The sequence below is a fragment of the Barbus barbus genome (genome assembly GCF_936440315.1).
Source record: "Barbus barbus genome assembly, chromosome: 17".
Taxonomy (NCBI): domain Eukaryota; kingdom Metazoa; phylum Chordata; class Actinopteri; order Cypriniformes; family Cyprinidae; genus Barbus; species Barbus barbus.
The window spans coordinates 4,074,694-4,087,707 of record NC_136745.1 but is presented as its reverse complement, the minus strand read 5'-3'; the positions used below and the strand labels follow the sequence as shown (position 1 = coordinate 4,087,707).

The following is a 13,014-nucleotide window of genomic DNA, read 5'->3' as shown; positions in this document are numbered from 1 at the left end:
AAAAAGGTTTGGTTAATACCTAATCGATATTTAATTACAAACAAGGTGAAGGAAGTATCATTCAAAATTATACACAGGATTTCCCCAGCCAAATATTATTTGGTAAAATTTAAATTAGTAGCTCCTTTTGTGACAGTTCTCCCGCAAAAAACTTATTTTTTTCTTTTACGAAGGAAATGTAAAATTATATTGATACTATATGATTTTCTATGAAAATAAAGGCAATTAAAATGGTGAAAGTTTGTAAACGCTTTAATATTTTTATATAAATCTGTATTAGTATACAGCCCCTCTAATGTATATGTACAATGTTTGTTATATACATGTGACTTGTTCTTGTTAATAATTAATACAAAAATTATTATTATTTTTTTTTTTATTAAGCAACAATTTGTCCACATGCCACATTTATTTGAGATTTTATAGCAGTAAACATTTTGGACAAACCTTTGTCATGCAGGCTTCTGTCTAAATGTTTGAAAATAACAGAATTAGATTTGTAGAATAATACTGTCTTGGTGGTGTCTAATAGCAACTACCTTAGTTTTACTACAAAATCACCATGAAAATAAACATACATTTAGTTCAATGTGTAAATTTAGAAACATTATGAATTGTGACACAACGTATTGTTGTAGTACATATATACGATAACATATCATTAGACATTATCTTAGCATTAACTTTAAAGAGACAGTTCACCCAAAAATCTAAATTCTGAAGAGTTTTGGTGTCATACAGTAAATGATGTAGAATCTGCATCCCTTTAAGGGTCCTTGTGTGGCAGCATACTGTACATTTCCATCTGTTCTCCTTCAAGCTGATTTGCCCATTTCATTTAAATAGAAGTTTCACATCCTTTAGTGTGTGAATTTGTGACTATAGATTATCTATAGGTCCTTTATTGCTGGTTATTGTCATGCGAGCAAAACTAAAACTCCAAATTTAGTGATTAGGGCACACCCTAAAAGTCTCTGATCTTGTTTGTATTTCAGGTGGGCTTCATCTCATTTACATCAGCTGACCGGGGCAGTGAGACAGGTAGAGCAGCTGTCAAGGGCTGGTTAACCTTCTTACTATAAAACTCACTTATAAAGACACCTCCAAGGGGTCTTTGTGACCTCATAAATATGCTGAATAGAACTGAATATTGTTCAAAACAAAACAATATTGCAAAAATTATCATCAGAAATTGGGTGGGTAAAGTCAAAGGCGCTTGTTATAAATATATATGCTATATTCTAAGAAATACAAAGCTGCCATAAGGGTGGAACATAGTAGAATGATGTATGATGTATGTATATAATCATGCTCACAACTTTGAAGATAGTATAAAAACAATACTTTACATAACATAAGTCAAGTTTGGACTTTGTCTTTATTCAAACTGTTTGACAGGAGCATTACATTTTCATTTGAGTTCGTTTGGGCTAATCAAGAGAAAACCACAATGAAGGGATAGTGAAAGTTGATGGCGCTGTATTTCTCCTCGATCTGTGCGGGGAAGTGACTCTCCTCGAAAACAACATCAGTGTTGTTGTAGGCCAGATGGTGTTATCTTACTGCACAAACTTTCTCTTTTTCTTTCTTCGAAGATTACTTCGCTCTAGCTCAAGATACCTTAAGATTACCCATAACCATCAGTGTCCTATTATGATACTGAAATCATTGGTGTATCATTTTAAGGCATGAAACAATATTAGGACCCTTGACAAATTTGTGTAGCATCTGATAAATATGAATTATTTCTATTATCAGAGAGCAAACCGAGCATCTAAATACCAGTGCACTGATTCACACTGAGCTATACAGATTTCAAGCCATACTTGTACATGTCTCTGGCAGGTTTTTGGTCTATGATCTGATTGCGTTTACCCTACCGGCTCTATTGTAAAATGCCGCCACATCAGCACCTAATGCGTCACATTAAGGCAGGAAGAGGAAAAACAACATAGCAAAAAATAACGTGTGTTACTGGAAAACAAAAAATTTAAATAAAAAAATTCAGAAGGCTTCCCTTCCTTTTTTTATTGTGATTGATTTCATTTGAATTATATCAAGAAAAGTCCAGCGATTTCAGTTTTTAGAAGAAACAGTTTTGCAGCATACTCTAGTTACAATAAACATTACTCTTTCATTATAACGCATCTTTTGGACTGACTTTGGAAATACACGCTAGGCCTGTGCACGAACAAACACATATCTAGCACGGCCAAATGCCTGTGTGTACTCTTAATGTATCATCATAAATACAATAAATACACACCATTTGGAGTAGCCTAAACAGAATCATTTGCCAACTAATTAACAACACAAATTGAACTTTGAAAATCGAATCTCGAGTAGGAAATTAAGAAGAGTCTTCCGTTCCAAAAGCAGCATTTGTTGAATGTCAAAGTGCATTGTGAAACGGGCGAGACCGTTCAGCAAGCCCTTGACAACAGACCAGTGTAATTACAGAAACTCAACCGTGGGCATATATACATATAAATACAGTTTACAAAATACAGCGTCATCAGTTGTCTGCCAGCTACTGCGGCGGTCTGACAGCTCGAGCTGCATGTCTTTGAGGGAGCGCTCGCCTGGCGTTCTCTACCCTGCTTGAACAGCTTGTCGCCAGCAGTTGGTGCTATGGGACCAAGCTAAAGAAACTCGTGTGAAGAGCTCATGTGGAGGTGCTGAGCAGACTCCATCCTGCACCAGAGACCCGGTGAAGTCATGAGGTATCGTTGAACATCAGTCACTCTGCTTTCTTGATGAAAATCTGTCGAGAGAAAAGGCAGAACCGACAAGGCGGCTCTCAACTGTAATGATCTGGTTTGCAAATGACATGACAAAAACTATTCTATTCAGTACTGTGCAATTTCTATCTTTTGCTGTAGTGTGTCAGCATTTCCAAACATTCCTTTTGCCATTAACTGTTATAATCCAGGGAGATGTGTGTATGCACAAGGAGTCTGACGAGATCTGAGATCTCACCGTTATCCAGTCTGTCTGGAGTGACTTGAAGACTCAGAAAAAAACTGAGACAGACTAAATCCAGAAGAACCGTGGCCAACGTCTCCAGGACACTTGAAGAAACCTTACTGCAAAGCTACAGTACTGTGAAAAGTTTTAGGTGAGGATGTTTTCAAAAATTATGTTATAAATAGATTTTATTTATCAATTCACTTCTATTAACTAAATCAAATCAACATTTTGTGTGACCATGCACCCTTTGCATCTAAAACAGCTTTTTTTTTCCTAGGTACACTTGCACACTTGTTTTTCATGTAGCTTTGCAGGAAAGTTTCTTCAAGTGTCTTGGAAATAGACATAGACGGATAGAGATAACTGTATATATACAGTATACACACACATACAGTATATATATGCATTTATATGACTATATACACACTGCTCAAAAAAAATTTAAGAAACACTTTGAAAACATCAGATCTCAATGGGGAGGATATGGCTGGATATCTATACTGATATGGACTGGGTAATGTGCATACTGCATATAAATATATATATATATATGTGTGTGTGTGTATGCATGTATGTATGTATATGTACACAAACACACACACGTTTGTTTCTGTGAATTATGGGGACTTTCCATAGACTTTGTTACTTTTATACTGACCAAACAATATTTTTTATCCCCTAACCCTAACTACCCCTTACAGAAAACCTGTTTGCATTGTTACACTTTCAGATAAACATCATTTACTATTCTAATTTTTTTTTTTCCCCTCGTGGGAACTGCAGGCTGGTCCCCACAATGTCAAAAATGTTAGGTTTTACTATCCTTGTGGGGACATTTGGTCTCCACAACAAGTACACACACACACACACACACAGTATGTAGGTTGGGTTGGGTGCTAGGTGTAAGTCCATCTGAGTGAAGAACAGATGGTTGTGTTGTGCCGTACCTCGCTGAGAATGACCCACACAGGAGAGTCAGTCAGGACTGAGAGTCGCAGAGCCTCCAGCGGGCCGAAGGAAGCGTCCACCTCCCCCTCCGTGATCCCGTTCTCAAACTTCCCTGAGGGACGACACCAACACACACCGTCAGAGGCTGGATGCTACATCTTCCGTTCACAAGCTCTTCACACACATTCGCATGTCTTTTGAGATGTGGGGAGTAGAAGGCTGAGGCAGATCGAGCCAAATCTTCCAATTTTAATTCATTCAGTAGAAAAACATACCATTAATAGGTAACTCTCATTGTGAGCAAGTACTGTAATTCATGTTTTTGTGTGAAATGTCACATTAAATAAACCAACATACAAGGGAGCAGGACAAAATGATAAATATTTTGAATGACGTATACACAATTTCTGCTCGTCCATGTTCCTGCAGTGCTCAAAAGCATCTGTCTGGATTATATTCAGTATATTAATGACTAAGGGGATATCTAACGCTCTGACATGAGCAACGGGCTTCAATAAACCCTGAGGCACAGTATCAGACAGACATCCATACATAATAATGAGAAAACCCTCTATATGAGAGAGCGAGAGAGAAAACAGCCGAGATACGGCTTATTTCAAAAGCCAGTTTTTGTAGGATTTTCCCATTGGATTTGGAGCATGAGCTCAAGAAAGTAAGAGAGAATGACAGAAAGCAGTGAATGATTCAGACAAATATCTGAATTCTCCTTGTGTACTTTCTCATGTAACAGCTTCAGAAGTGGGCGGCACTGGCGCTCTCTCAGGAGAATGTACTGTGGAGGCTTTTAATAGGGCCATATGATATTGCATCAATTCTATATCATTTATACGGGTTAAAGATGGTGAAACAAGGTGTTTAACTATAGCATTAGAGAAAAAAATCCAACAACATGCTGACAACAGTCATTCATAACCAGTGAATCTGTGCATCAAAAATTCAGAAGCATTGTTTCTTTCTGAGAAAAAAACAGCTTTATGTTATTAGGCCAGAGCATGCTTCATACGAGCATCAGTGTTGTTCATGGGCTGAATCATGCTGCTATATTAAGTGTGTATGTTTCGGCTCACCTATTCTGATAAAGCCGTCTTCTGTGCGCTGGTACTTCGGCGTCTTTTCTCTCCCCTCCTTCAACGCTTCTTTCTCCGATTGAATATTCTGATAAAGAGGGACTAAAGTGTTGGAGTGTTTCTGTGCATAACCCTCTCATCACATCTGTTCTTCAGCCAGAAAAACACACATGCTCCCTCTTTAACAAGCCTGGAGTACATATACATTATACAAGTCCTTAATAACCACAGTCCAAAATAGCTTTATCTATTGTTCTATTTTATAAACTGATTAGCCCGGAATCCAATTTTACATAAAACCTATAAATCAACAGACAGTGTTTTTTAATATGATATCTGTATTATAAGATTTGGTTTGCCATTATTTTTTTATATATTAGAGCATATTACATGCTGTGAGAATGTGTGTTAGATAAGTTATCATCTAATCACAAGGTGAGGGCAACACATTTATTCCCAAAGAAATCTTTTCTTAATGTTGCATTATGAAGCTTGCACAAACTCACAGCTTCTTTTATTGAGGTGAAAACTTTACAAAGGCAAAAAACTGAGCTGCTGCCCTGTGAAATAAATAAAATTCAGTTTTGCTACTGAAAGCAACAATGTGATAACATGACTGTTAAACACTGGTATTACACACACACACACACACACACGCACACACACCCTGATAATTTACTCACCCTCATGTCATCCAAGATGTTCATGTCTTTCGCAAAGAAATTACGTTTTTTGAGGAAAACATTCCAGGATTTTTCTCCATATAGTGGACTTCAGTGGTGCTCAGCGGGTTGAATGCAGCTTGAAAGGGCTTTACACGATCCCAGCCAAGGAATAAGAGTCTTATCTAGCCAAACGATCTGTCACTTTCTTTAAAAAAAACTTGAATTTAAATATTTTTTAACCACAAATGCTTGTCTTGCACTAGCTCGACCTCATGCATTAAGTAGTCTCGTTGGAATGCGTGGTTAATTCTTCGTCTGTGTACCTCGGTTCAAAAAGTTAGGGTAGTGCGAAAAACTCATTTTCTCCTCCAACTTCAAAATCGTTCGACATCGTTGTTTTACCTTTTTTTGTAAAGGGCGTTTGACTTTCTTTGCACATTTGCTTTGTAAACACTGGGTTGGTACTTCAGCCTACATTACGTATAATAATAATAATAATAATAATAATACACTGTAAAAAAATTACAGACCTCCCAACTCAACATTTTCTAGTGACTGATTACATTAAATTTTTCCATTGGCCCAATTGCAATTTCTGCAATCAGTTGTGGCAACAGTCTGTTAACATTGGCTCAATGAGAAATAATATGTTGAGCCAATGGAAAAATTTAGATGTAATCAGTCACTAGAAAATTTTGAGTTGGGAGGTCTGAAATTTTTTACAGTGTAATATGTTTAATTTATATAGCGCCTTTGCCAGGCTCAAAGATGCTCTGCAAGGTACACCAAGACAACAAAGACTCATTACAAAGAAACAATTACAGTGGACATTTGACCAATTCAGTAACAAAATAATGCAGTTGCATTTAACAGAAAATGTAGTAAGGACATAGCAATAGAAAACAAATGGGACAAATACACAATGCAATTTAGTGATAGTGTTGATTAAACAAATATGTTTTAAGCTTTGATTTAAATTCACTGAGAGAGGTGACTGTTCTAAGTGCCGGGGGAAGCGAATTCCAAAGTTTGGGTGCCGTGACAGAAAAGGATCTGCCGCCCATTGAAGATACGCGGAACCTAGGCACACAAAGAAGTTCTGAACTAGAAGACCGGAGTGAGCGAGAAGGAATATAAGAAGAGAGTAACTCGGAAAAGTATGACTTCTCCAACGAGACTACATAGGTTGAGCTAGTGCAAGATGGGCATTAGTTTTTTTTTTTTTTAAAGAAAATCGTTTGGCTAGATAAGGCCCTTATTCCTCGGCTCGTGTAGAGCTCTTTCAAGCTGCATTAAAACTGAAATTCAACCCATTGGCTGCCATTGAAGTCCACTATATGGAGAAAATCATGGAATGTTTTCCTCAAAAACCTTAATATCTTTTTCGTGACATGAACATCTTGGATGACATAGGAGTAAATTAGCAGTAAGTTTTTATTCTGGAAGTGAACTTTAAGTCAAAGAATCACCTTGCGTGAATTACATACATTTTTATATACAGCTATTCAAAACCCAAGGGTCAATTGTGTTGCTGAAAGTGACCACAAACAGAATCATTCTAGTTTTGGCAGAGAATAATGTAAACACAGAAATCAGATATGAATCGAGTCTTTTGGATCTGTGCATTAAACTATGCAGCATAAACAGCTTAAGGTCTATAGTTATTTATGGAATTGAATTGGGTTAATTTTTTAAAAGAAACATTCCCATACACTCTTAAAAATAAAGGTGCTTAAAAAGTTCTTCACAGCGATGCCACAGAAAAACCATTTTTGGTTCCACAAAGAACAGTCAAAGGTTTTTTTTAAAGAACCATCTCTTTCTTACCTTTTTATAATCTGAAGAACCTTTCGCCACAAAGAACCTTTTGTGAAACAGAAAGGTTCTTCACATGTTAAAAGTTCTTTATGGAACTATTTAGACAAAAAGGTTCTTCTATGGCATCTTGAAGCCTTAAGGGTGAACTCGTTTGACTTGGGCCAGTAAGAAACCATCTAGCAGCCACCCAGAACATCCAAGCAATGCTCTGTCAACCACCCACAGCACTTTAAAACTGTAACCACGAGTTTTTCATGGACAATTCTTTTCTTTATCAAATATACAAATCTAGTCTGGGCATCACTGAGCTGTTCTGTGTGAAAAAATGTGTCTTTTTAATCGTTTGCATGCAATATCTCTATATGAATGAACAGTTTATGAAAGCGAGTGGAACTGTTTCATGAGATCAGAGGCCATATTCCATTATTAAAAATTTCAGTTTGGCAGAGAAGCTTCTGAAGAGCTATACTGAACCAATATGTGTTTCAGCCTTTCTGTCAAGATAAAATAAAAATGACAGCAAAAATAATTAAAGCATGAAAGAAGCATTAAAGAGAACTGACGCAGGGAGACTGTAGCCATAAGCTGACATTTACAGGGAAGAAGCTCTGAAGCGCCATTCACAGCAGTAACAGTTGTTCCCGTGTAAGCAAACAGCACTAGATAGGCCTATCGGGTGTACATATTGTGTCTGCATCCCTGGTAACTATAACTTCTGAGATGGGTCTTACGAGGCTGCTTCTTGGACCGAAACTCAGTGATATGACCCAAGAGAAGATAAATATGTTCAAAACCCCTGCAGAGCATCACTCTAATTCCCCCAAACTGCATTAACAGCATAAAACAGAGCACAAATACTCTCCTCCAGGGCATTCCCTGCTAATTTCCTATATATGGCAGAATTCCATAAATGTCCCTAAAGGGAGCTTTGCAAAGAAGGAAATGAGGAGAAAAGAGAGATATAACAACCCGACAGCAGGGAGGAGAAGCAAAAAGCAGTGAGAAGACGAGAGATATTACAGGGCGACAGGCTCTCGCTCTTAGAAAATCCTGCGATTACTCTTGCGGTGAACGTCCGTTTCCGGCTGTAATCTTAAATCACAGTGCCGCCCCTCGTCTGCTCTTCCTCGGGAAAAAATATTTCCTCCACGCAGACCGCACACACAGCAGGTCACATTTTATTACCGCGTGTCAGTACAGTTCCATTAGCTCATAAAACAGAAGTACTGTATATCTTTATCTCCACTGCTTTGCTTTCCTCCTTCTTCCCCAGAACTCTCACTGTCTGAAGCCGTCGAGTTTGTGATGGAGCGATATAGAGAGAATGAGAATAAGGCCAGACACTTCTTCCTGACAAAATAGACAAGACTTTGGTCTTCTGTCACTTATGTTTAGGCCTGTCATGATCATTAATTCTGTGCTGACAATTAATTTTCATACAAAAAAAAAAAAAAAGTGATTTATGATGAACAATTTACATTGTAAGCCTATTTTAGAAAAATATTTTACGTTACATCTCACATTTATAGTTTGTATTTTGTGACAAAACTTACAGAATTTGAAAGCTGATACTTTATTTCTGATTAAAAGTCACAAAGCACAAAGCTTACTGTAATTATGGCAGGCACGCTACAAATAATGAATGGAATTAAAGACTTTTTAACTTTTGCTGCATCTATAGTTTATGCATATAGGCTACAGTTTATATGAAGATCGTTTTAAAATCACTTAATATTTCAGAGCCTATTAAATGTTAAAAATAATGGCTTTCAATTATACTGTAATGTTGAATGGCTATAATTAATAGGGAAAATTGAGGGAAAATGCATTTACGGTGTTATTTCTATTTATGTCTGCACTATCATGTATGTCTGCACTATGTCTGTACTTTCCTCTGCACTGGAAGCTCCTGTTGTCAAGTCAAATTTCTTGTGTGTGTAAACATACTTGGTAATAAAGCTCTTCTGATTCTGATTCTGAAATTACGTAACTTTGTTACATGTAACTAGATACTCTCCAACATTGAACACCAATGACCTGTACATACACTATATAGACAAAAGTATTGGGACACCCCTTCTTTAGAACAGAAAAAGGCACTTCTACAACTGTGGCAACAAAGACAGAAACATAATTCATGTATTTAATTTGTATTATTATAATTATTTTTTTTAATCTCTGTTGCAACAGTTTTGGAAGTGTCTAAAATAACTGTACCCATATGTAAAAGTCATCTGTGTTTGGTGATGGTCTGCATTTAAAGTGTTCAACTGGGATTAGGACCTGGCTTTCTACAGACCAGTCAAATTCTTCCACACTGACTCGCAACCGATTGTGCTGAGCCTGTCAGGGATCATTTGGAGTGGGATCGATGTGGTGCCGAAATATGACTCCCTGTCAGATTATGACTCCTGTGCTTCTCCTTACCAAACAGCAAAATGTGACACGATTAAAATAATTGCAATTAGATCAAATAACTGGGATCAATCAATTGTGACAAGCCTACTTACGTTTATACCATTTTTGTGACTTCAAGGTCAAAATTTACACACATTATACAGTTTAGCTTCACTGTTCAAAAGTATCAGACTACACAAGGCCATGACTGACCAATCAGAATCAGGTATTCCAGGAGAGCTGTGTTATAACTACTATCTGCTGTTACACTAATATAGTCCTTACAAACAAACAGAGGCCTACGAATTATGCATAATAACAGGAACATTGATCACAGCAGGTGATTTCAAGCCTGACAGTAATTGCCTGGAAATGTACTGCTGTAGGCGGCGAAAGTGGTTCTCTGAGAAACTGCATCTCCTTGGAAGCAAGAAAAAAATAAAGCAAATTTTTTTTTTTGACTCACTATTCAACCTCACTAACAGACTAATAATTAGTCTGTAATTATTAGTCAAAACGCCCCTATGGGTGGGGTAAAATGCCCCCCCCCCCAGTCAAACAAAGCAATTTGCTTTAAACATTAAACAGCAATTTGCTTTAAACATAAAACAGCAAAATCAGAGTACATGCAGTTTTATCTTTAAAAAAAAAAGATTATAATCAGTAATTATGGATTACAAAATTATAATAGCCTATTTGAAAAAAAACAAGTTAGCTGATGCTAACTGGCTAGCTAACTAGCTACCTGATTGCTAACTTGAGGTAATTTTTAAATATAAAATCCAAATAAATTGATTCAACCAACTATTTAGAATACATTTGATGGAAAAATTAAAGATTTGATGTTCAGAACAGAATAACTACAGTAATTGTCTATTGCCCCCTGGGGGTGTTTTACCCCACAGACTATGTTTGATAAAAACAATTCTACCCTACTTTTTTGACCCTACTTGAGATATCAGTCATGTCTGTCATGTGGCATTTGCACAAACCCTTAACTCTAAGTACGGGCAAGGATAATAATAGTGATGTTGCACATTTAAATAGGTTCTAATCCAACTATGACAAATTCTGCTCTTGACATCTGCTCAAATAGGAACCATGCCAAAAAGTGTTTGCGACGGCATTATATTTTCAACTCTGACTGAAGTCTTGAGCTTGTTGAGACAGTGTTTCAGCACAGATCTGTGGGGTGTTTATGGAGGCTGCAGTGAAGCAGTCTCCTCCTGCCCAGAGGAAAACACACAATCAAACAGCAGCGATCCTTCAACAAACACACTGCTAGTGTTCATCTGCACACAATGACAGAGACTCACGTCGAAAGGAAGAACCTCCACTGTAGTGTTGAAGAGCTTGTCTCCAGGGTGCTCGATGTTTCCACTGCGGAAGAAATACCTACAAACACACACACACACACACATATCATCCAAACTATCAGTCTTATAATTCCTTAAGGAGTACAATGCTAAAGAACTCTACTGCATATGTTTCCTCATATATCATCTTATCAGGTAGTTATTTATAGACTCTGCAGCACACAATGGCCCCAAAAAGTATTTAGACATTTACACTACCGTTCAAAAGTTTGGGACTAGTCAGATTTTTTTCAAGTTTTTGAAAGAAGCCTCTTGCATTCAATATAGCAAAATCAGTAATATTGAAAAATACATCGAAATTTAAAATGCCTCTTTTCTATTATAACATATTTTAAAATGTAATTTATTCATGTGATGCGAAGCTGAATTTTACTCCAGGCTTCAGGGTCACATGATGCTTCAGAAAACATTTTAATATGAGACCCTGGAAAACAAAACCAGTCTTAAGTGTCAATTTTGCGAAAATGATCTGAAAGATGAATAAATAATCTTTCCATTGATGCATGGTTTGTTAGGATCGGACAATATTTAGCGGAGATACAACTATTTGTAAATCTGGAATCTAAGGGTGCAAAAAATATCTAAATATTGAGAAAATCACCTTTAAAGTTGTCCAAATGAAGTTCTTAGCAATGCATATTACTGATCAAAAATGAAGTTTTGATTATTTAGGGTAGGAAATTGACAAAATATCTTCATGGAACATGATCTTTACTTAATATCCTAATGATTTTTGGCATAAAAGAAAAATGGATAATTTTGCTACAAATACACCTGCTACTTGTGACTGCTTTTGTGCTCAGGGTCACATATGCTGATTTGCTGCTTAAGAAGCATTTTTATTTTATATTATTATCAGTGTGGAAACCATCACTTTTTAAAGTAGTCTTAGATTAATAGAAAGTTCAGAAGAACAACAATTACTTGAAACGGAAAGCTTGTAGCATTATAAATGCCTTTATTGTCATTTTTGATCTATTCAACGCATTCTTGCTAAATAAAATCAATAATTTCTTAAAGAAATTCTTACTCAGCCCACACTTCTGAACCATAGTGTCATGTCTGAATGTCTGAATGTGTTTGCATTATATAAAATATCAACTGAAGGATGAAGAATGACACGCATACTTTTCAATAAATAAATAAATAAAAGAAGTTTGTTAGGTTTGAAATAATAAACCAACATATGTTGCGGATAAATGCGTGACACTCTTCGGTTGTGAAACCTTAGTGCAGTATCTTTATTCTGCAGTAAAATCAATGAAAAACTGGCTGATTCAATGTCTACAAATAGAGTTCAAATAATTAATTCTGAGAAAACTCCAGTAGCTTTTGAGCACAGATGACACCTGATAAAATGTCATCTAATGCAATGACTGTCATACATATTTAAGTAGGGCTACACAATTAATCAAATTTCTAATCGCAATTACGGATGCCACAATTACGTAATCGTTCAAAGCAGCAATTAAGTCGTGTGGGGAAGTCGTGGCCTAATGGTTAGAGAGTTGGACTCGTGATCCAAAGGTCATGGGTTCGAGTCTCGGGCCAGCAGGGATTGTAGGTGGGGGGAGTGAATGTCCAGTGCTCTCTCCACCCTCAATACCACGACTGAGGTGCCCTTGAGCAAGACACCGAACCCCCAACTGCTCCCCGGGCGCCGCAGCATAAATGGCTGCCCACTGCTCCGGGTGTGTGTTCACGGTGTGTGTGTGTTCACTGCTGTGTGTGTGTGTGTGTGTGTTCACTGCT

General features: G+C 37.0%; 1 protein-coding gene across 1 annotated transcript in view; it reads right to left on the bottom strand.

Annotated features, from left to right (window-relative positions):
- Positions 1–1,352: 1,352 nt before the first annotated feature.
- Positions 1,353–13,014, bottom strand: part of LOC306883791 (alpha-1,3-mannosyl-glycoprotein 4-beta-N-acetylglucosaminyltransferase B-like) — a 148,486-nt gene continuing 136,824 nt past the window's right edge. Inside the window, exons 12-15 of the mRNA XM_079439276.1 lie at positions 11,203–11,281; positions 5,007–5,094; positions 3,918–4,030; positions 1,353–2,764 (exon numbers count right to left, since the gene is read on the bottom strand). Of these exons, the coding sequence (XP_079295402.1) occupies positions 2,741–2,764; positions 3,918–4,030; positions 5,007–5,094; positions 11,203–11,281 (304 nt within the window). The 3' untranslated portion in view covers positions 1,353–2,740. The remainder of the gene's footprint in view (positions 2,765–3,917; positions 4,031–5,006; positions 5,095–11,202; positions 11,282–13,014) is intronic.